Genomic DNA, 23,739 nt, shown 5'->3' on the forward strand with positions numbered 1-23,739 from the left:
CGGGCAGATAAAAGACGGGTGATCCAGTTCAGAGACCTCGCAGACCGCCATGGACCTTGTGACCGATGACCGTTTATCTGCTGGCCACATTGATGAAAAGACCCTCTCTAGCCCTTTGTGCATTACTCAGCTGTGGATTTGAGCTTTGAAACCCAATGCGCCTTCAGATCAGGCCGCTGTCGGAACGAAGCTCGCCATCGAGTCCGGTGACTTGCAGCCGTCACAAAACGCCGCTGCGCAGTGACCAGGCAGACCACAACTGCGGCGAACTGATCCGTGCTCAATAATACGATACGCATTGGTTTGAAAGATGTTTCCAGATAATCGATAAATATTTACTTAAACACAGCATATGCTACCCAACCTGTTTTGTATCGATTGCTGCTACGTTTCCCTTCGATGTGCGCTTATAAGCCCGTTTTGAGGGCAGCCGTACCAATATCAGTGTGTATTCCGGTAATAATAACTGGCTGGTATGATGCGAACAAATTCGTTAGCCTGTTTACGCACTTTTGGGAGTGAAATGCGTATTCCGATTTCGGGTCTAGGGAATGCGTAAAGCTGAACGTCAAAATTATGTGATTGCGCGTGCTAAGGGAAGTGTTGCCTGGACTATCAAGTGTTGGAAGTTTTCGCCAGTGTCTGATATGTTGGAATGCGACGACGACGCCATCCATCATCTTTTTATAACATCGTCTTTAGCACTATTCTCTTCCTGTCCCCAGCACTTTTTTGCCCTTCATATTTACCGCTTGAGGAGGTGCGACATTTCTCTCCAAGCAAACAATTTTTTGTCCCATCTAAACTCGGCACACGACTGACGTGCCTGACACAATCCATGCGCCGGTACGTAAATATGGGCGTGGCCAAAGTCAGGGGGTGCTCTCACTATCCAGCGTTTTCGTCAGATGTAGCGATCGAGCGTCAGATCGGCGGCCACCGGCCCGGGTCTCGACTGGTGAGCGATATCGGCAGTGTTTATAGTGTGTGCGGCCGCTGCCCTCGATACTGACCGGCGGCGGCAGCGGCGGGCCCGCGACGACGGTCAGTCGACGGCCGGAGGCGGCACAAGAAGGTGGCCCGGAGGCGACACAGGAAGGCGGCAACCATGTCGGTCCAGTCGGCCATGTTCCAGAGGCTCTTCCAGCGGCGGCACAGGTCAGACTCTGCTCCCCCACTCACTTGATACCGTGCCTGGTGCGTCCCTGCGCGATTGCACTGTGCACAAGCTATCGTTCCGCGGATTTTTTCTCCTGAACCAATCTGCCAAAGATGACTTGTACCCATACCTTACAATGATAGGACTCGCGCACGAGTTATGGAGCAGTGACCGGTGACCCCTTCCCACGTGGTTGACCTCATGCAAGCGACAGACCACAGACCTGTCCGATCTTCGGTAGAACCTGTGGCCACAGGTCACTTTACTCTCCCGATAGAACCTGTACAGGTCATACGCCACTGACTGGCCGCCCTGTTCCATCGGCAGATCCCATGCAGGTCACAGGTCACTGACCGGTTACTCTCTCCCACTCTAACAGGACCGTCAGCGGAATGCACGACTACAACATCGAGTACGTGCCCTACAGCCGCGACCGGCTGGACGAGATCATCGAGCTGATGCTGGACACATTCTTCACCCGCGAGCCACTGGTATGTAACCATCGAGGCTTACCTTGGTCTTGGTCTTGGTCGTGGGTTAGGGCGCATAGCCTCATCGGGCTCAGAGCGTCCGTAGATGTCTTGTTGCCACTTTCATGTCTTCAGAGTTGGTAGGTAAGACAATGGAGTACTAAGCGTGGTAGTGGAACGGAAAGACAACAGCGTACCGGATAGAACCAGGATATAGTATTGAGGAATATTTCCAGGTAGGACAGTAGTTAATGTTAGTAGCGAACTATAAAATGGTTATGAACTTAGAGATAAAGAACTGAAAATGAAAGTAACATAAACGACCGGTATCTTTTATGCCTGGCTTTTTTCAACAGTCAAAATAACACTCCATATACATTAATTTGCCATTGATAAACACCCTGGTAACAATAGGTACGCTTGTCTCCTCGTTAAAGTAGGAGGATGTCGTTCATCACCATAACCATCATAACATGTATCGATACACTGTGGTCGCAGACCAGTTGTTCAGGCCGTGTACGTAGGAATGCTTTGGCCGTAGTGTTTCCCTAAGCGCGCTGCGTGGATCCATGGATAGAGAGACCAGCTGGTTAGGTTCGTCCAAACTAATTAGTTTCTAAACTACGTGATCAACTACGCTCGATACTGTCTTAAGTGCCACCACCGTCGATTGTCCTGTCAGTCAAGAAGTGTACATTCATTCACGATCAGTCATACTTCCACGCACCACTTCCACATAACACAGACCACAGTACTGGTGGGACATAGCACACGGAGACAGATGCAAAACAAAGGACATAGAACATTCATATTACATCTAGCGTGTTACATGTAAATAGAGGCACTATCATGCACACAGGCTTTTGACTCCAGCATTAAAAAAAGAAAAGAAAAAAAAGAAACACGCGTCGGGTATACATACGCTATCGCACGTGAGTCGCACGTAGTCTGGCTCGGGCCTTGGTCTGGCTCTATTGTTTCTTAATTCACTGTTTACAGGCGTTTCATAAGATCACACGCTCGCAAGAAGATCATCACTTCGTTCAATATCTCAGGAAAGTCGTCACATAGCAGCGATTTCAGACACAGCTGAACCGCATGTCTCTGACACAGTTGCTGCAATGGTTGTCTCTCGATGGCGTACATTGGACAATCGATGAGAAAGTGCTGTACAGAAAGCAGGCAGAGACATCTTTCACACAGTGGTCTAGGCTCTCGATCAATGATATAAGAATGGGTGTACCGAGTATGGCCCAGTCTCAGACGACATAATGTAACCTCTTCTCTTCTACTGGGTCGGCTACTGCTAGACCAGTGTTCCACACGCTCCTTGATAGCTTTCAGAGTAGTGCCAGCAGGGTGATCAGCCCAGAACCGACCAAACATATCTCTGATCGTAGAGCGGATTGCAGGATAAAACTCTCGCATCCCAAGCAGTGGTGTAGTTATATCATTCAGGCTCATGGCTACCTTCGCCTGTATATCAGCCGTCTCGTTTCCTGTTATACCAGTGTGACCAGGTATCCATAACAGGATAATCAAGAAACCAGTATCAAGAAGAGTGTGGACATGGTCCAAAATCTCGGTAATAACAGGGTTAGCTGAGGGAGGGTTTCCAATGGCCATCGTCACGGACAAGGAGTCAGTACAAATCACCCATTTCTTGTCACGCTCAGTTTCAATGTAGCACAGTGCTTTTAGAATGGCAGTCGCCTCTGCTGTGAAGATGGAACACTGTACAGGTAGTCGGTACTTCCCATAGCGATCACCATGAATATAAGCACATCCTACACCATTTGGGCCCTTTGCACCATCAGTAAAAATGAAGGCATAGTCAGCATAAGAATGTCTCAATTCATGGAAATCACACTGGACTTTTAGATTGTCGAGGCAACTTTTACGTTCATCAGTAAGTCTTAGTATCTCGCATCTCTGTAAACGCCAAGGCGGTATATGGCTCTCTCTCAGTGCAATTGCAGCAGGAAATACATATCCACTTTCGTCTACCATCTGGAGCATACGTTCATACAATGGAAATCCCGATATTCGTTTCATATATGCCGCCTCCACGTGGTGCAAAGCTGCATGTCTCAATATAAGATGTCTACACGGGTGAGTATCTCGGCTTTTAACTTTAAGACAAAATCTCAGAGTTAGTTCGCATCGCCGAAGTCTCAGTGGAAGAACATCAGTCTCAACCAGCAGTGGTAAGATCGGTGATGTACGGAGAGCTCCGGTTGCTATCCTAAGGCACTGATTTTGTATGGAGTCAAGTGATTCTACCACCTTGTTCTGAGGTCCATCTAGAATCTGGCAGGCATAATCAAGAATAGGTCGTATCATGGATTTATACATGCGTATCAATACACTCCGGTCCGCCCCACAGCTTCGTCCGGCCAAGCATTTTAAGACAGATATCCGTTTAGTAGCTTTACCCTAAAGGAAAAGGGCCACCTTTAACATGGGGATTGAAACTGAGATAGCCATCTTGTAGCCCGTGTCCGAAAACCTCTCTGTCTACCCCCTTACGGCCGATTTCGGCCTCCATTCGTAGTTATCGGCAATTTTAAAAGAAAATATGCCAGGAATGCGTTCTTATCCCAGGAATGCGTTCTTATCCGACAATACAGCCACCCGCGGCGAGGCTTTGGTTTTTAACCAATCAGCTTGCAGCAGTACTGATCAGGCACGGATCCCTGTACTAGCGAGCAGACCACGAGCAGTTGCGTTATTTTTCGTTGTCTGTTCTGGCAATCGGCCGGCGGATGAACATCCGCAATCGAATCTTGAAATCCGTCGCGCTGATTGGTGATGAGTTTCATGAGCTACTTTCATGAGGTCTATGAAAGTAAACCTATGCTATGCCCTGAACAGATGACATCTCGTTTGGTAGCCAATTGCTAAAATGCATTTTTATCTTACGCAAGGCAGTATACCTTGCAGTATACCATATTTTATACCGTGGCTCTGATCCGAAATCAGGGCATTTTTGTTCGAACAAATACCTATAATAACGATGAAGAAGTGCGTGATCCGCGGAGCAAACTTCCTACGTCGGGTCGGGACTGATATGCGTGTGACTGTGCACAAGTAAGTACCTAGGTACCTAGGTAGGTACCTAAATTCTTATTTATTGCAATGGCTCTTCTATTACTTTTGTTTTCACAGAACTCTCCCCTGGATTAGCAAACCCTTTTGAACCGTTCAGGCTTTCACAACTGAAATGCCAGACTGGATAAAAAAACGCAAGTTATGCCGAATATGCCATGCGAAGTGGCGTGATTGCGGCGTTGCCCCGAAAATTTCATCGCACATCCAGCATAATTTTGCATGCGTCAAATTCAGCGCATGGTGGCAGCTGAATTTTTAGGCGCAGGGTGACCGCATGGCGCATAATGTTTATGCAAATGGCTGTCACCGAATTTTTTGACACGCTGTGGTCAATCTAGCAGCAGACTTGCCCTGCGGGCGCTGGCAGGTCTGAAGAGAGTCGAAACTTCCGGCCTGGGCCTTGTTTCACCTTAAGATTCTACAGTGTGCCACACAAATTGTGGTATTGGGTTTTCATGGGAACATTAACTAATTCAGACGCTCAGAAAGGGAAGAGCGTCTGACTCCGAGGCCCCGGAACGATCTGTGTGGTTGATATAGCCTTGGTCGGTAGATATGCACATGTGCTTTATGTAAAAGTGGCTTAATTTTGGTGCAAACAGGCACCCAACTTTCAGTGGAAATCATGCACTGGAATTTCAGCTCAAAATTGCTTGCTTCAAATTTTGGCGCATGAGGGGCTCACGGGCATCCGGCATGTGTATGGATGTTTTCCAGTCTGGCTGAAAGGCAGAACTCAGACACATTTATCCAGCCCTTCAAATCCCATTTCCTGGTTGTGGTAACACCTACCTTTCCATGGGGGTTTGGTTCATCTCTTGTCTACACAGTTTTCTTTCACTTATGTGCTGACAAGAAAAGGAAACTCACCAGAGCCCAGTTTCACCAAGTGCGGTAAACTCAATTTGGGGTAAACTACCAAACTACCCCACTACTTAACTACAAAAACTACCCCAAAATTAAGTGTACCGCACTTGGTGAAACTGGGCTCAGTGGAGCTATTCAGCTTAATACACAGAGTATGTGTTGCATGGACTAAGCATGTGTTGACCCTTTTTTACTTTTAGGTTCCCGCTAAAAAAAGAAGTACAGAGAAAAGTGGATGAGGGTGTGTGGCATGACCAATGAGCCAAGACCACATGACCACTTAAACTTAACAAGAAGTGCGCACCATGATAAGCACAGTCAAAAACGTTTGCGTCTAAAGAACAGTGCTGTGCCGGATCAGAATGTAAGTTATTTTTTAAAAGTGATAAAAATGCCTGCAAAGTTATCAAAAGACTTTGAATATTGTTTTTGTAACACTTCACTCTAAAGTTATTCCTAGTACCAGACATTACAGCTTTAGTGCAGAGTCTTTATTTGTGATATTTTTAGCCAAAAATTATTACTAGTACCGAGCCCTTACAGCTTTACAGCCCTAGTACCTTGCCCTTATTTTTTTATATTTTTTAGCCATTTCAACCTAACCGAATATCTGTATGTTTGTATGTTATTGTTTTGATCTGTATTTTATGCTACCTCCCTATAGGTAAGTTTTATTAAAACATGTGGTAACGGTGTGCTGATTTTTTACAGATTCCGTAATCCGTATACGCCTTGGGTTGCTGTCGCTGCTCGGTCACCCACAGATGAAAGTGATCAAGAAATGGACATCACTCAGGTAAGATTCAAGCGTCCTTTATTTTACACATAATACAGTAAGCAGTAGCACTCTAACCGCAACATATGGGAATGCATTGCCTGGTGGGTGCCTACTGCCTACCTGTATGCCAAGTTTCAGCTAAATCGCCCCAGTAATTACAGAGTTATTGAAATGGGAACAAATTCGGCACCTCTTCTTTTTGCATTTTGCACGTGCAGTGGGGGTCACTCACATAGATCAAGAGCATCCGACCTTTGGTTGAAGGGGTGCAGCTACCCTACAAAATTTACCGCAAGACCGCCCAAGCGGCTGCTGAGATGAGCCTCTCAAAATCACTTCTTTTGTAACTTTTGACAAATAACACCCTTGACTTTTCACGTGGCACGTGCCACGACGGTCCCTGTAATGTATCAAGAGTAGTCAATTACGGGGTAGAGGGAATAGGGCTAGCCAAAAAAAAAAAAAAAAGACCGCAGGCCAATCGGTCCAGCGGTTGCTGAGATATAAGCCTCTCAAAAGCGTTACAGGCCGGGCCGGGTCGGGCCGCTCATACTGAGCTTTTTCCGTGATATTGAAAAGACTTCGCTTCGCTCGCTCGCTCGTAATTAACAATTCATGGTTGACTATATGGATTAAGCTAAGTGATTGCGCTCTATTAGCACACTATCTAAGTAGCCCTTAATTGCTGCCGGTGCGTGGACTGTGAAAGTGAGCCGAGCTGTGACGCAAACCGTGCGCCTTTTTCAGGTGTGGGATCACTCGTGGAAGTTCACGGCGGATACGGAGCCGTGCATGCAGCTCTGGTTCGATCCTGCTCAGGGAAGCCCCAATGACGCCGTGGCGCGCATCTGGGCTGAGCGGGTGGTGGCGGCCGGTGCGCGGGCGCTGCCGCGTGGCTGGTGGCCGCGGCCCTGGCGGCAGCGGCCCGCTCCTGACCCGGTCGCCCTGTGCCGAGCACAGAGCGCCGACTGAGGTCAGTCTTGTGATCGAGCTTCCGCGCCGGAGGTGGAACAGGTGGAGCTGGCGGTCACCTGCGCGGGCTCGGCGGCCTGTAAGCCGTGCCGAGACGAACCGCGACACTCTTGCTAGATCTGCACCCCATTGTAATCTTCTGTAGTCGATATTCGGTAGGTACTCAATGCTCATTTTTCTGATATTAGACGAGTGGCGGGTTTTGATGTTACATTGGAGACTGCTGTCTCGGGTGGCCCGACAGTGTTCGATTGTGGTGTAATGTAGATACATAGACGGGATGCCGCGGCTCGGATTCGTAGCTGGACTACCATGTGCCTGTCGATTGAGATGCTTTGCCTGGCGATTGAGATGATTCGGGGCGCGGCCCCACACTGACGCCATGGTGCAATGAGTGACTGGCGACAACTAAGCAATTATGTACTTTTGTAGAACACATGTTTTCATGGATACGAGAGGCAGTCCTTTTTTCGCTAGCAGTCATTTGGTTCACGATACTTTCGATACCGACAAATATGTTCGGGCGGCCGGTCCGTCCACAGCTAATGCGTGCTTGCCCGCCGATGCCTAACGGAGCGCTGTGCTGTCTACGCTCACTGGTCGCTGGCCCGAGAGCCGTTCGGTTGCTGCTGTTAAAACAGTTCTCACAAAAACACGCTGGCTGGCTGCCAGTTCTTCACCAATGAGAGGCCCAGTAGCATCAGCAGGTAGCATTGTTTAATATTACTATTCCATTTTGTTTACCCATATGTCCGACCTAGAGCCGACTGGTAAAAAGCGGCAACCGAGCAGCCCTCCGCAGCGCTGCAGATCATGTACGCTCGATTATACACAATATATGTGTCTTTCTTGCACACAGAGACATGACGTTTTGTAGAGCTTTTATATCGCTTGTGGCTGAAAGGAATATTGTACATTTTAGAGCTTTCATATACGCGAGAAAATATGGTGCAAAAAAACATTTATGAAGCCTGTTGAATTTTAAAGGTTGTTGGGGCATTTCACAGACTGTGTCGGTGGGCAGGGCAGCCCGGCCCCGGCCGCCGCCGCCGCCGCCTCCTTCACTGGTATGTGGCAGGGACGGAAGCTTCGTATTGATATACCGGGGTGCAACTCAAGCAGCATATCACCTATCAAACAACCTTCGGTTATGAAGTGAATGAAAACTAAATATTATGTATAACTGTGATCTGCGCTGCGGTGTTTCCAAAGTGGAGGAAGTATGGGGAGCTGGACCCGGACTCGATGAGCCCTCTACTACGGATCTGGGTCTTCGCAGCTGATCGTCTGTGAATGAGAGATCATATGATACCAATGCATACCGAACGGATCAAAAACAGTGCCATTATATATTTGCAATTCTACAGCTTTACGTAAGCCCATCCTAGTGAATGCATTAATACGCGTTGATTTGACAACTGACATCCGGTTGAAGGCGTTTTTTTTCGGCCAACAGCCGGCCAGCAGTTGTTGCAGGCCGGCCTCGTTGGGAAGCAGGTTCATTTTCCGACAGCCACTGCGTGCGGAAGCACTCTCTGATGGCGCGGACGGCGCGCGCCGGCTCCTGTTTCTGTAACGTGTAGAGGCGGGTGTCGAGCAGCTGGGCGCGTAGCGGGCGGTCCTCGAGCACGCGGAACGCGGCCGGCTGGCGCGGGTACAGGCGCTCCCTAAACAGTAGGCCCGAATGGTGGCAGAGTCGAGCGTCGCGGCGCGGCAGAGCGCGCGGCGCGGCCGCCGTCTGTTCCAGCTCGGCGTCGGCGCGCCCCTCGGCGAACAGCAGGTGCAGCTGACGGTCGGCCAGGCAGAAGCCGCTGATGCCAGGTGTGCTGACGTCGCCGGGCCGGCGCGGCGCGGCGCCCTCGGCCGCCGCCGGGCTGGGCGGCTCGTTGAGCTGCTGGATGAGCTGCAGCACGCCGCTGCGCTGCAGGCCGCGCTGCGAGACGACGGCCAGCAGGCGGCCATAGGCGCAGCGCGCCGGCGCCGGCCGCGGCAGCAGGTCCAGCGGCACGGCCAGCGACACGGAGACGGACAGCTGCGCCGCCGACTGCAGCAGCTGCAGCGGCCCGAACGGCGGCGGACACGTGCCGCGCTCAATGTCGGCCGCGGGAGAGGCAGCCGGTCCGGCCGGCACCGCTGTCAGCGGCACCTCCACACTGAGCAGACGCACGCCGCGCGTCAGGGCAGAGACGTCCACCACCACCTGCCGCGCACACAGAGGGCCGACAGTGGTGACAGCGCGCGGCGGGTCAGACCTCACAGTGGGGATAGCGGCAGCGGGTCAGACACCCTTATAGAACAGCACGGGGCGGAGCCGACAAAAGAGGACGAGGAGACGGTCATACAGCCGACTGAGGTCCGGGCACCGACTGACTCAAAGTGCTGAACATGTCACACATTTCTAAATGGCTTCTGTAGGACGGAATAGTGTCTCTTCCTTCCAAGGCTTACTTGCAGAATAATATGGAAAGACACAATTTTACAAGTTGTGTTTGTATGACATAAGTTCTTTATAACATTTCAACACGCAAACATCATACCTTGACAATTGTTCACGATGAAGATCATGCAGGAACATTTCATATTTAGTCACCCTTGATTATTTTGTTGATAGTGATGCGAAAGGCAAATTACCAAAGTATATATTTGCAATTATTTGAGTTAATAATTTCAACTTTTTTTGTGTTGAAAATTGACTTTTGAAACAATAAAGGCAAATGAATTATCAGTGTCTGGAAAGGTGCAATGCTGAAAGCTTCTTATTACATTCTAATTTATATCTAAAGCTTTGTGATATCCAAACTCTCAGAAATAACCAAGGACGTAACCAAGGAGGGGGGAGGGGCACGGGAGCCATGCCCTCGTGCCCCTTCCCCCCTCGGTGATGGCGATTTTTTTTAAAAATAAAAACAGCTGTGACACCCCCCCAAAATAGTGGGCCTAATCAGAGAAATTTTCCTTTTTTGGAGGGGGTACAACACTAGGCCACAACCTGTGACCCCCCCCCTGAGCAAAATCCTGGCTACGTGCCTGGAAATAACAAAGCACATCCTATCCTTTGATGTTGGACGCAAGAGCCAAGTTGCTACGCGCCCTAACCCATAACAACAACAACATCCTATCCTTTGATGCCACTTACCAGCAGCTTTGCGCACTACCAAACAGCCACCTTTGGGCCTTTGTTGTTCTGATTTGGGCATTGTCAGTGGTAACTGGAAATAATCAGACATGATGGTCAGAGTAGGGAATGTGACTACAACAAAAATCATTTCATTCCTATAAAATAGACATGATTTAATAGAAGACCTTCTTCTTAAGAAAGTGTGTCATGGATACCAGGTAATCTGTATGGTATTCATCTCCAGTATTATCATATAGGTATAACAATTATCACCACCCGCCACCATTGAATGTAGGTTTTAGGTTGTAGGTTGTAGGTGGTAGGTGGTAGGTTGGGTATCGGTAAAGCTGGTGTCACCGTCAGCGCTAACCAGTAAATGTGTAGATAAAAGGAATCTTAAAAACAATGTAACCTAACCTAACCTTACCTACTGACCCAGGGGCGGATCCAGAAAATCTCCAAGGGAGGGGCCATTAGAAACCAGGAGGCCCCCATAATCCCACCTGTTGGAGGCCCCATCTTCCCACTTGTTGGGCCCCCCCCCCAAAAAAAAAACTGCGTCTATTGAGCTTATCTAGCTGTTCAGGCAACATCTCAACATGAATAGCCACTTTATTTTCAGGAGGCCCCCTTTTCAGCTTTTTAACTTTTTATTTTATTTTTGAAAAAAATCGGCCAAGGGGGGACCATGGCCCCCCCTTGTATCCGCGCCTGTACTGACCTGCAACCTACCTACCCACAACCTACCAAACTAATATACGCTGACAGTCAGGCCCATGTCACTCCACTTTTGATGACATCATAAGGGGGCCTCAGGACAATTGATGGCGCAGTGCGCCACAATCACTCCCAAGCTACTTACCAACAGCTGCCATTTTTGAAAATATTATTTTGAAATAAAGTTTCAAGTAATGAAAATATTGTAATAAAGTTGTAACTTAAATCTATACCATATCTAAAAACTTACTGAAAAATAATTTATCCATAGTAAAAATATAAGCTCGATGCGTTTTTACGTTGCTTTCCTGCTGCTGCAGAGGGTTTTTAAATCGTCTATATCTTCAAAACCGGCCATTTCTTAGCATATTGCTGCTCTTTTTTGTCGCTGGAAAATTAGTTGGGCTTTCCATAGACACCAACGGCTGAGCGGTATGTGCAGAGTGCCATCAATAATCTTCAAATGAAGTTAGACATTTTTACGTTGCAAAGGAATGGAGTACCCCTTGCGATCATCAGGGGTGACGTCACTCAGGATCTGTCTCTGATTGGTCGGCGGGGGAGTGACTGTACCTTCTATAGATGGCCTTGCTGACAGTGATGCCAGCTTTACCAATGCCGTACGTTGTAGGTTGTAGGTAAGGCTAGGTCAGGTAAGATTATGTTTCATTATATATTTACTGAGAAGACGGCTGAATGCTCTTGAGACGTGGCTATACATTTACATTTTGTAAGTAATTTTCAGGTTTCAATGAATATTTCCTAGTGGAATGTTTTGAAAACCATTCTAAATGATGACCTTTAGCATTCCATAGTACTTTAAAGCTAATTAACCACATCGCCAATGCTAGGTCACATTGCATGCCTACTTCCACCGGCAGCTCCATGGGATATATAATAGGCAGGGGTAAATGGAATATTTTTTTATTAATATTCTTGAAGAAAATTATATGCATGAAAAGAAGATGATCTGCCTTTGAGATTGATATGTGATGCCTACTTTGGAGGAACATAATCATAATAATTACACAATCATAAAAAATGCAATGTAACCAAACAGCCGCTTATGCCGCAAAATGAGAATCAAGCCAATCACTGAGGACAAACAATTTCAAACCACCAAAACTATATTCTTGCTATTCACCAATAATCCTAAAATAGCGTTCCATGGCCATTATATCCATCTTTCACCCTTACCTTCGACAGATAACTAGCGCCACGGGCAGACACACGGGGCGACAAGTTGTTTACAACCGCTACAGTCCGACGAGGAGTCTATCCTCCTCAAGGCTGATTGGCTTGAGTGTGACGTCATTGCTATGACATCATACAGTAGCTGCGGTAGAGAGTATAAACATAGTACCAATATGTTAAATAGTTTGAAATACTTTTTAGCGAATTATGCACTTCTGGCACCGGTTTTGAAAAGAAAATGGAAAATAATAATGTCAAAATAAAAACCAACGATATCTTCATATTTCAAGAAGGTGGCACTTTTCCTTTAACATACTGCACATGTTTAGTAAGATTCAATCTGAGGCCTGAGGGCTGTTCACGGACCCTGTGTGCGGTCGGACCGCACACAGCCTCCAAGCTCCGCCCACTGCGTCCCTACGTCAGCCTTGCGTCACCGCACACAGCGACCGCTGTGGCCGGTCGGGACTGGCCACAGCGGACCGTCCACCGCACGCAGCCGTGACGTCAGAGCCGCTTACCCATCCCCTACCCCCACGCCTGCTGGACGTACCGCACACACCGCACGCAGCAGTGTGCGGTGCCCGTGAACACCCCTCTGGTCGGAATCGGCTGACAGAACTTTAGACGCGTTTACATAGGGTTTGTTGCAAGCTTATATCTCCGTCCGTGATGTTGCAAAAGATGCTAATGGTGCTTAACAATTTACAAAATGATCCCCTCTAAATATTTGAAGATCACTGCATCGAAATTATCGCCAAATTAACGAGCTAGAGCCTCGTCAAATATGCTATGTAAACCGGGTTTTTGTCAGCCGAGAATAAGCCCCGCCCACACCACGCTGCTGATGGGCTTGTTCATAATCGGCTGACAGGAAACGTCAGCCCAGATGGCGCTGAGATGCTAAGATGGCGCTCGACAGATAGAGTTGAGAGTTGAGACTTGAGGAGAGGTAGCATTTTCGCGCTTTTTTCAACGACTATCTTCCGTTAGTCGTTACATTATATTTCTGAGGTTTATTTGCCGAGGCTATAGAAAAAATTACAGGATTGATAATTGAGGCGGTGCTGGCATTTCGATTTGTAGGTACTGTTTTCAGGCTGACTCGCACATTGCGCCATGAAAAAGAAATAATTGCTATCTTTCGCGAAAAATATTCAATACAAAATACGTCAAAAACATCGTATATAAAAACTAACCACCTGCACTATAAAGCTGCGCTTTGACTTACATGCGCCACTTTCGATCCACTTTGAATTTCGGCTGACGTGCTGCTGCCTTCTCCCAGCAGCCGAAAAGCCGGCTGTCAGCAGAGGTATGACGTCACAGCGCGGGAAGGCGTGATACGTCATCAATATCTCAACCAATCAGGGGCTTGGATCTCAGCTGACAACAGCACAGCAGCCGATTCCGACCAGGCCTCTGGAGTCAAAAATAACACCCAGAAACTTCACATCATCACAGTATGGGAGTGGCTGGTCATAAACCTTCAGTGATGGCAAATAAGTCAGTTCTTGTTCTTTCATATAGCGCCTAAATATGACGGCATTGCACTTATTCGGGGAGAAGACAAACCCCCAACGATCGGTCCATTCGGTGACACTGTTCAGAGCTGTCTGCATTTTTTCAATTAGAGGCAAAATCCGCCGACCTCGTACCCACATGGAGCAATCGTCCGCGTATAGGGCATATGAGACATGTTCAGGAATATTGGCAAAAATATCATTAATCATCAGGTTGAACAAGAGCGGGGAGATCACGCCTCCCTGTACGAGTCCATTCTCCTGAGTGAAAGTGTTTGAGAGCACGCCATTTTTAACTTGGAACGTTCGTTCCTCAAGGTAAGATTTAACAAAGTGCATAAGCCTTCCGCGGAGTCCAATGGTATGCATACGATGGAGGATGGCCACTTTTGATGTAAGGTTATATGCACTTTGTAAATCTAGAAACACCGCCAATGTATACTGGTGATAAAAGAATCCTTTCCGCACCTCGGATTCCAATCGAGTTAAATGGTCAGCTGTATTCCTTCCCTTCCGGAACGCACACTGGAATTCAGATAAGATACTGTTCTGTTCAACATACCAGGTAAGTCTCTTTGTCACCATCCGTTCCATGATCTTGCTAAAACAGGAGGTAAGCTGTATGGGTCGGTAGGATGCAGGCTCGTCTTTTGGCTTGCCCGGTTTAAGAATTGGTATTATAATAGAGTGTTTCCACTGTTGCGGTATTTCCTCAGCACACCATATGCAGTTTATCATGTTCAGCACATGTACCAATTGTTCCTGGGAGAGATGTTTAAAAAACGCATAATGGAGGTTATCAGGTCCCATTGAGGTATTTCCACTCTTAAAGATCGCTTCTTTTAACTCAGGCAGTGAGAATAAATCATTGTATACTTCTTCGTTCTGAGACACGAAAGAGGGAAGATGAGCGCTCATCTCCCTCTCGTGCTCGATAAACCTTGGTCTGTAGTGTAGGGAAGATGATAGATCAGAATAAAATTGTCCTAAAACATTTCCGACTTCCAGCTGGTCATCAATCACCTCGTCTCCAACCTTGAGCACGGTTAACGATTTCCTGTATCTTTCTTTGCGAGTAAATTTCCTTATTATTCCCCATAGTTGTTGCAGTGGTGTGTTCACATTGAACAGGTGTAAAAGTTTCTCCCACGACTCCTTTTTCGCTTGGCGAATAATTCTCCTGGCCCTAGCCTTGGCCTCCTTGTATGCCATTAGAAGTGCAGTGGTTCGATTACGTCGAAAACGGTTCAATGCCGTTTTTCTAGCACGGATTGCTTCCTTACAATCCTCATTCCACCATGGACAGCTATATTTGGGAGGACCTGTTTTCTGTGGAATAGTTTCACGTGCAGTCGACAGAAGTTTCTCCACCATAGTTTGATAGCTCGCATTCATGTCAGTCACATCAATGCTGTCAAAATTACACTGGTCAGTAAATTCACACCACTTGGCCTTATTTAAGTTCCATCCTGCAAATATGTCCCGCTCAGGCTCAATAAACGCAGATTGTAATTGTACATCATAAGAAGCATATATGGGACAATGGTCACTGGCATGGAGATCTGAATCAGTCCTCCACTCCATATATTGTCCTATTTCACTGCTGGTGATAGTAATATCAATGTGTGACCAGAGTCCTGTGTACTCGTCCATGCGTGTGGGACAGCCATCATTCAGGAGGGTCAGAGCATTGTTCCTTATGATACTTTCAATTGAATTCCCTCTGGCATCACAGCGATCCGATCCCCACATATAATGTCTCGCATTTGCATCAGTGCAAATAATAAAAGGCTCGGGTAATTGCCCTACGAGATTGTCAATCTCAGTAGTTGTAACCTGTGGGTTAGGAGGTAAGTACAAGGAACAAACACATATACGTTGGCGACCCACTTTCACACAACACGCAATAGCTTGCAGTGCTGTAGTTAAAGGGACCTCATAATGTGGAAAAGAATTGCCAACATAGATACATACACCACCACAACGACTGTTGGAAGGTGAGTATCCGTTATACAGTGTATAGTTGGGAATACAAAAATCATATTCATCTGTGGAGAGGAAATGAGTCTCTTGAAGACAAATCACTTCACACGCTTTCTCAATAAGAAGAGGTTTAACTTCAGCCCATTTAGAAATTAAGCCTCGACAATTCCATTGCATAACATTCCATGCCATTGTTAGTACCTTGTTAGTTTCTTTTTTGTTTTGTTTTTTGTTGTTGTTGTTTTTTTTGTTTTTTGTTTTTTGTTTTTTTTTTGTTTTTTTTTTAAATTAGGGTATGATCACATACAGGTGTGCTGTCTACGTTCCCTGTGTAGACTTGGGCGGATCCGTCCACGACTTCCGTGGCAGAGATGTGGATCTGTCTCTGCTCACTCCTGTCCTATCATTGGGTTTGGTAGGCCTGAGTATAGGGGGTGATGGGGAGATCTCATCTGAAAGCATGAGCTGTTTTTGTTTGTTTTTGTTTCCTCCTTTGTTGCTTTTGTCTTTCTTTGCGGGCTTAAATGGCCCAGCATCGTCTCCAGTGCCACTGCTCCCTTGCGGGGCTGTGGAACCATGGGATGGAGCACTGTTGCGGGGCTGAGTGGGTTTTCTTTTGTTTCCCTCAACCTCAGAAGGGAGAGAAGCGTCCAGGGCCTGAGTCAAATCGTCCATGTCATCCTCGTCACTTTGTCTGTTGTGAATACTGAGGGTCTCCATTGTGTTTTGCGACTCCTGACCATCACCATCTTTTCCACTTAGCCGTCCACCCAGAGTAGAGCCGTCACTACCACTGATCTGGCAGGTACTACTGGTTGAACGTTGCGTCAGCAGTCTTTCCAGCAGTGCCACCATTTCACTCATCTTTGACTCTAACTTTGTCACTTTTTCCTTTAGCTCATCATCATTGGCAGCACTGGGGGTACGGACTGTGTTGGCATATGACCGAAGAATTGGGGGAGGCTCATGCCTGTCATCATAGAGTTTTCGTGCAGCAGAGAAAGAGATCTCCTCCTCCACCTTGATCCGACAGATCTCTTTCTCCTTCATCCACCGATCACACACATGATCCTGGCAGGAGTGTTCCTTCCCGCAGTTAACACAGTGGGGAGCACAGCCACCCTCATGGGGTACCAGTCCACATCTCAGGCACACTTTGTTTTTTGTGCATCTCTCAGCTGTGTGGCCAAAAAGGCCACACTGATAGCACTGGAGAGGGTTAGGCACATGTCTGGTAATGTGGTATGTCACATAATCCAGTTTCATTTTAGAGGGGCACGTCGGCTTATCAAAAGTCAGGAGTACAGTCGCTGTAGGTACTACTTTACCATTGACCTTACGAGTGAATCTCTTGGCACCAGTGACACCATGGTCACTCAACCAGCCGACAATCTCGTCCTCGCTCAGGTCCTCCAGGTCATAGGCACGGATTGTGCCTCGGGAAGAGTTGAGTCTCCTGTCCTTTACTACCTCACAAGTCTCACCAGCAAGTTGTTGAGTTTTCAGAAGTTTGTCTGTTTGGGTCTCATTCTTTGTTTTGACCAGAAGGGAACCATCGCTCAGAAAGTTTGCTTTCTCCAGTTTGTCACTGTTTCCCAGGACTCCACGGATCCCCATCTGCACCCATGGCCAGCCTCGAGATTTAAGGGTTTTGTCAGACACTAGGCTTATCCTCAAGTACGAGCCCTGACTAGTCTCATCTCTGTCAAAGAACGTCTCATCAGACCTCACTCGTTTTCCGGGCCGTAAATCCGGCCCAGGCCCCATCCTGGAGCATAACCTCCTCTACGAAAGCGATAAAAGCTTGACACCAAATCAGTAATATCAAAGGATACTCGGAAAATAACCAAGTGGAAAGTACAAAAAACAAAATGTCTTCCACTGCCACGTGGCACGAGGCGAATATTCTTGCACGTCTGTCCCTCGCCAGATCTGAAACAAGAATGTCGAGGCTTACCTTTTACGTAACCTGCGCGCCTCTCATACGCAAGGGCGTGTTCGTAACCCACTGAGGGCGTAATTGTAACGTGCTTGGCTGCTTCAAGAGTCGGGGCCACTTGATTTTCGAGGTCTACAGCTACCGCTTCGATCCCAGTTCCATAGTGAAGCTGCTGAAGTCATTGGCTCGTGCCGGCTTCTTGCGTGCCGGCTCCTTCTACTCAGGGTTCTTACATATACGACCCTGCATTTAGCTATGTCTAAAGCTTCTGATTAGGATGCTGTCTTTCATCCGTTCATTCGCTCCTTGTAACCATCGCTCTCCCTGCAGGCGATGAGCGTCTCCAGCGCTCCGGGCTCCTCCCGCGAGGACGTCCTCAACTGGCTGCGGCCGTGCATCTCCGGGTGGACGCACGAGGTGATGCTGCTAGCCGTGGACGCCGACCGTGACAAGCTGGTGGGTGCCACGCTGAATAACGTGATCACGGCTGAGGACCGCGACACGTGGAGCTGGCCCCGACACGCCAACACCGAGTACGCCCGGCTGGTGTTCGGCTTTACAGAGGAGCTCGGCGTGAGTACGGGGAGGTGTGGAGAGTAGGGTGGGTCAAGATGGGGTCAATCTCTCGGATTTTGGGGAGACAGCACTTTTTTGTGTCCCGTGGTCCACTAGCATCGATTGCTCCCCATGTAAGTCCTGAATACGTCTTATTTGGTACGCTAGAGTGATTTTTCTGATGTAAAAATTTCGCTGAAACAGGCCAACAGTTTTTCGCTTATAACTTTTGATCTAATTAAGATAGAGCAAAAACAAAAGCACCAGTGAACTCAGCACGCCAAGGCGCGTCGAATGATGTACTTTTTTGCTTGCTTAAGTGTACTTAAACAGTTAAGCACATCTTAAGTACAACTTAATTTCTAAGAACGGTCGAAATGCTTAATGTTGCATATCATTCGACTCGGCTGTTCAAGAGGAACATAATGATACCATTTTGAAAGCTTTATGTTTATAATGTGACAAGTTATTGGCACAAAAGTCATTTGACCTCAGTTGACCACCCTTGGATAAGCACACCAAACAAAGAAGCACAAAGTGACATAATGTTAAGTACTGTGGTTTCAAAGCACAAAAGTGATAGAACGAAACGGATATCTCCAGCATTTTCCAATTTGAATATTTTCCCATAGGGTTAACATTACGGCGTAATGACCTTTAACTGACCTCAGGTCATTGACATAAAAAACGAACTGTATGTTATATACAACTCGGTGAACTTACCACATCCTGAAAGTTTGAAGGAAATCAGTCCAAAACTGTGAGTTGGACAGGTGCATAAAGAAACTTGAAATTTGACCATGACCTTGTACCGGTTTTTCGACCTGGTGACCTGACCCAAAGTCATACGGACCTGAAATTTTCAGGTCATATGTAAAAAGGTTGTCCCATAGGCTGTGCCAAATTTGGCGGCCGTTTTTACGCTATCTCTAAAAAACCTTAGGGGGGGGGGGTTGTATCAACTATTTGACATCTCTAACCTTGCCAGGGCGAAGGTTAGAGAGGGATTCTTCCTATTATTCGGCATCTTCTCCGTCACGGTCGTCCTGTTCTAAGCTCATGGTCCCCCTCCTGGTCTGAGGGGGCCAGAGGCGACCGCCGGAGGAGGTAGCTACTGATGTTCTGCCTGTTGATCCTGGAGAGACAGAGCTTGCTTGGCCTGCGCGTCGTAGCCATTTCCCTAATATCTGCGTCCGTGAGCCGATGAAAGTGATCTATGAAGCGGCGCGGCCGAGGAGGTGAGGGCTGCAGCTGCTGTGTTACATCCATTGTCGGCGGACCCTGGTACTCGTCGTCAGAGTCGGTTTCGGACGGTTCTGTAGAGGCCTCCGGCCAGTTGGCACTCGAACTCCTGCCCGGAATACTGTCCAGGTCGGGCAGTTCGGGCAGGCATGAGGGCGACAGAGGCAGCGGCCGTGGCGAGGGAGTCAGCAGCTGGTGCAGGTCAGGCAGCGACTCAATCTCATCGATGGTCTGCTGCGACTCGGCACCAATGAGAGAACCTGCTAGCGAAGGCGAATCACTGCTGGGTCTCAGAGACTCGTTCTTAGGTGCAGGTGGTGCCTCATCTGCTGGGACGTCAGCCAGGTGCGGTCGCTCTTGGAGCTGAAGCGGAGAATCCGCTGGCTGTTGTTGACGAGGGACGAGCCTCTGGAGGAGGGGCCCTGCTTCCGGCTGCCAAGCCGGAAGGGCCCCTGCGGGGCCCGGCACGCGAGCTCCGTCGGGGCGGGGGAGGATCGGAGGGACCGTAGCTACACCCCGCACCGTCGCGTGCCAGGCCGCCATGATGCTGTTAATGCGTACCGCCCGCGGCGGCCGCTGCCTGCCTCGTACGACAGCGGCAGCGACTGACAGGAGGGCCGGGGACCACACTCCCGGCATACTGTACCGAAGGGGCCGGAGCAGGCGGCAGGTGCAGCACAGGGGCGGGCGGCAGCAGCTGGACTCCCAGCTGCTGCAGCTCTAGATCCGGGAGAGCCGTAAGGGCGGCCGCCCAGCCGCCGCGGCCGACGGTGACAAATATCTTCAGCCTGTCTGGGAGAAACTGAAAGTCTTGGATGTCGGCGGGAACCTGAACTGTAGCTGGCAGAAGTACCCGACTCTCCTGCCGGTTCCTGGTCTGGTAGTTGTCGTTGATGAGTTGTTGGGCTACCAGAAAGTCCCGCCACTGTTGGTTAAACATAGGCGGGGGGAGCACCAGTGGCGGGGCCCGTCCATCGGGCGCTGGCTGGTCGAACCCAGGCGCGGTGTCGAATATCTGGTTCGACGGCTGGGAAGAGCGAGACGGAGGGGGCGGCTGCAATAGCGCCGCCGCTCGATGGGCAAGCTGAAATACTTGCATGTTTGATGTCTGCATTTGTTACGTGATTTGACTTCCCTCCTGTATTGGTTTTTAAAATCTAACCCTGATCTGGCCTGTCTGGATAGGTGGCGCCACTATCGCCTTGGGTGGCATTCATGATTACAGAAAATCTTATCTAGCGTACCAATTATTGGGTTTAGGGCAAATATTTTGTTATCGCTCATCATATGATGAATCAGCGCCATAAAATATTGCTGTCTCCCATCGATTCTAGATTATCGACCCACCCTAGTGGAGAGGGTGGGGTAGGCCGGCGCGCAATCGGCATGGTGGGAGGGTAGGGATTAGGCAAGCCCGGTGGGTATGTCTCAATGTCTCAAGATTACTTTACTACTCGGTATGTCTGTTGGGAGTGAGGGTTTGGCCAGTGGGTCTGTTATTTTGTATGGTGGGAGTATGAGAAGTTCCAGCGGGTTTTTGTTTAGTGGCGGTGGATGCGGCTGGTTGGGAGTCCGGTAGGAATGTGGGTGTGTCCATGGTTCGTATAAACGATCTCCATGGACGGGCAATGCTGAACAGTGTCAAGCTGCTGCGTAGTTGATAAGCGCTGGGTAAATAAGGATGAAGTCCAGCTCCCAAGCCCCAAATAGAAGTGTAATGGATATGGAATGGACGTCACAGGTCAGCGGATTAATCAGACGCCGTATGCCAGCCCAAATATTAGATCTGCCTGTCCACTTCCCATGCCACACGGTGATGGTATTGCGAAACAACAAAGCATTGCAAAATGATAATATTTTCCATATACATAAACAGGAGACAACAAACATTTTCAATGTTTATAAGAGCTAAAAGGCGACTGAGGACAGCATGAGTGTAGACTGTAGACTGTAGAGCTCGGCAGTGGCCTTACTATGTGGCACAAACCTCCGAAAAGGCCACTCGCCGCCATCCGGCAGCGCCGTTTGGGTTTACGCCTAGTTGGTACGGCGTGGCGCCGGCGTTTTCTAGGCCACTATAAACACTGTTTGACCTTCAGCCGAGCGTGGCGCGCGGCGCGACACACCGTCATTCCATGCGGGCTGGCAGTCATTCCATGCGACTGGCGTGGTCTGGGAGCGGAGGGGGCTTGTCCTGCCCGCGGCGCCGGAAAGTGGGCCCCGTGACGGAAGGACGGCCAGCGCTGCCGGTGGGTCTGGTCCGGGCAGCAGGTCTCGGGGTGCCGGCCGGTCTGGCTCTGGTCTGGTCTGCAGGCGAGGGCGCTGATTGGTCCCTGGTCCGCAGCGGTAGGCCCGCCTGCAGGTCTGGTCCCGGATGGCTGGGCGGTGGTTCTGGTCCCCGGTGACAGGGCTGCCGGTCTGTGGTCTACCACCCGCCACATATACACAAACAGACCCGTCAGCCATCAGCAGAGGCGGACCACTGTGCTCGACTGTTCACACAGAGGTCGTAAGCACAGTGTATATAGTGCCGTAAGTACGTATGCACAAACAGAACCTGAGCGGACGATACACAGACTCCAGACGCGCTGGTCGGTACAAGGCTATTGCAGTATACCGACACAATCAACTACCCGGCTAAAACCAGACGGCGGCCGGTGCACAAAAACGAAACCAATTCTACCCTGCTGTTTATAACCTCCGTACATGTTTGCATCGCTTGACCACTGACCAGCTGGGGTTGTGTATCATCCATCACTGACACTGTTATTTCTCCCTGTCGGCAGCACGATGTGGACGTGTTCTCACATTTCGGCGCCACGCGCGTCCTCCACCGGTGTATGACGGCCGTACACCCGGACTACCACCACCAGGGCATCGCCAAGGTGCTCGTCGACACCAGCTCGTTCGAGCTCGCGCGCAAGGAGGGCTGTGAGGCCGTGGTGGCCGGCGTCACCCACCGCGCCGCTCAGAAGATCCTCATCACACAGGGCTTCGAGGTGCTGCAGGAGCTACCCTACCTGGACAGCAAGACGCTCACAAACAGTCCCTACTTTGACGAGACGCGGCTGGGCCACCACAGGTCGGCCAAGCTGATGGGTATCTCACTGACCGACTAGTAGTCGGCAGACTGCTGGGCCTCGATAACCCGGTTTGGGGCCGGGTTGCTGCAATGATATCCCAGCTGTGTGTGCGTGCGTGTGTTGATGTGTATGTGCCGCGAGGAGTTTGGGGGGGGGGGGGGTGGCAGAGCTCTTCTCTGGGATCGTACGTGTGTATGTGAAGGAGGGGAGGAGTGCGAAATATCTTCTACTGGCTACGCTACGACATAAGCATTGTCTGAGTTAAAAGCGCCGGGAGTTCCGAGATATGCTATAATGGAGGAAGTAATGAATGGCATACGAGGGGTGCTACAGTGGAATGACGACGGACACCATGTGTGCAACAGAGTACATATGTATTGATAAATGTTGAGTGTTGTGGCTCCGGCTACTGACGGCCTGCTCTGAGCTGTCACGCCTCACCTGTGTATTGTTCTTGTAAGTGATGGGTATGGCATTCTATCGTCTGCCATACGTAGGCGCCGAGTGTCCGACTGTCTGAAGGCGCGGACTGTGTTCGGTCGCATCGAATGATGTGACTCTATTGGCTAGAGCGCCGAGTTGCCGCCGCGGTACAGTGAATATAACCTTAGACCTCTGTATACCGGTATACAAAGGTCTATGACGCAACTGATGTTGGATACCTGCATATCGTGTAACAATGCTTCTAGCGAAAGATCGAGGCAATAAAGTGACACAACAAATACGGTATATACGAAAGTGGTAACCTAGAAAGTTGCAATCTGCATTCCGTAAACCCTTAGAATGTTCGTAGATCGATACTGAATCTCGCAGATCACGGTTCCTTTACTTAGACACGAGACACGTTGGTGAATATAGTGAATTAGGAAATGAACTCACTCATGGTGCCGATTTAGCCGTCTATGTAGTTTGCTACGCGAGGTACAGGGTAGCAAAACAGACTGGCCACCCTTCCCAGTTGCTTCTCAACCCACGTGTAGATGTCGCTTCGATGGATCATCTTGCAAATTTGCATCACACACTCTAAC

The 23,739-nt window shown here is 49.0% G+C and overlaps 1 protein-coding gene and 2 long non-coding RNA genes across 4 annotated transcripts; 2 read left to right on the forward strand and 1 right to left on the reverse strand.

Annotated features, from left to right (window-relative positions):
- The first annotated feature begins 747 nt into the window (after positions 1-747).
- LOC122373322 lies at positions 748-23,433 on the forward strand. Of its 2 annotated transcripts, XM_043351279.1 has the most exons (4): positions 748-1,158; positions 1,539-1,650; positions 18,162-18,404; positions 22,415-23,433. In XM_043351279.1, the coding sequence occupies exons 1-4, from the start codon at positions 1,109-1,111 to the stop codon at positions 22,745-22,747; spliced, it is 738 nt and encodes a 245-aa protein (XP_043207214.1). In that variant the 5' UTR covers positions 748-1,108; the 3' UTR covers positions 22,748-23,433. The 2 variants fall into 2 exon arrangements, with proteins under 2 accessions (XP_043207214.1, XP_043207215.1); XM_043351280.1 differs by lacking the exons at positions 748-1,158; positions 1,539-1,650 and adding an exon at positions 13,911-13,982.
- Positions 4,221-8,224, forward strand: LOC122373323. The gene is made up of 4 exons (XR_006255027.1): positions 4,221-4,719; positions 5,808-5,971; positions 6,319-6,403; positions 7,133-8,224. It is a non-coding gene; the product is annotated as an uncharacterized LOC122373323 (long non-coding RNA).
- Positions 8,688-12,449, reverse strand: LOC122373324. The gene is made up of 3 exons (XR_006255028.1): positions 12,390-12,449; positions 10,494-10,566; positions 8,688-9,557 (listed from the first exon to the last, which is right to left on the reverse strand). It is a non-coding gene; the product is annotated as an uncharacterized LOC122373324 (long non-coding RNA).
- Positions 23,434-23,739: the final 306 nt, after the last annotated feature.

The sequence above is a fragment of the Amphibalanus amphitrite genome, unplaced genomic scaffold (assembly GCF_019059575.1).
Source record: "Amphibalanus amphitrite isolate SeventyFive unplaced genomic scaffold, NRLGWU_Aamphi_draft 001476F_arrow, whole genome shotgun sequence".
Taxonomy (NCBI): Eukaryota; Metazoa; Arthropoda; class Thecostraca; order Balanomorpha; family Balanidae; genus Amphibalanus; species Amphibalanus amphitrite.

Bases quoted from the DNA above. Each gene is read 5' to 3' on its own strand.
- LOC122373322 (XM_043351279.1), top strand. From the start codon at position 1,109: ATGTCGGTCCAGTCGGCCATGTTCCAGAGGCTCTTCCAGCGGCGGCAC. The intron at 1,159-1,538 runs GTCAGACTCTGC...CCACTCTAACAG, and splicing joins CTCTTCCAGCGGCGGCACAG to GACCGTCAGCGGAATGCACG. The intron at 1,651-18,161 runs GTATGTAACCAT...CTCTCCCTGCAG, and splicing joins TCTTCACCCGCGAGCCACTG to GCGATGAGCGTCTCCAGCGC.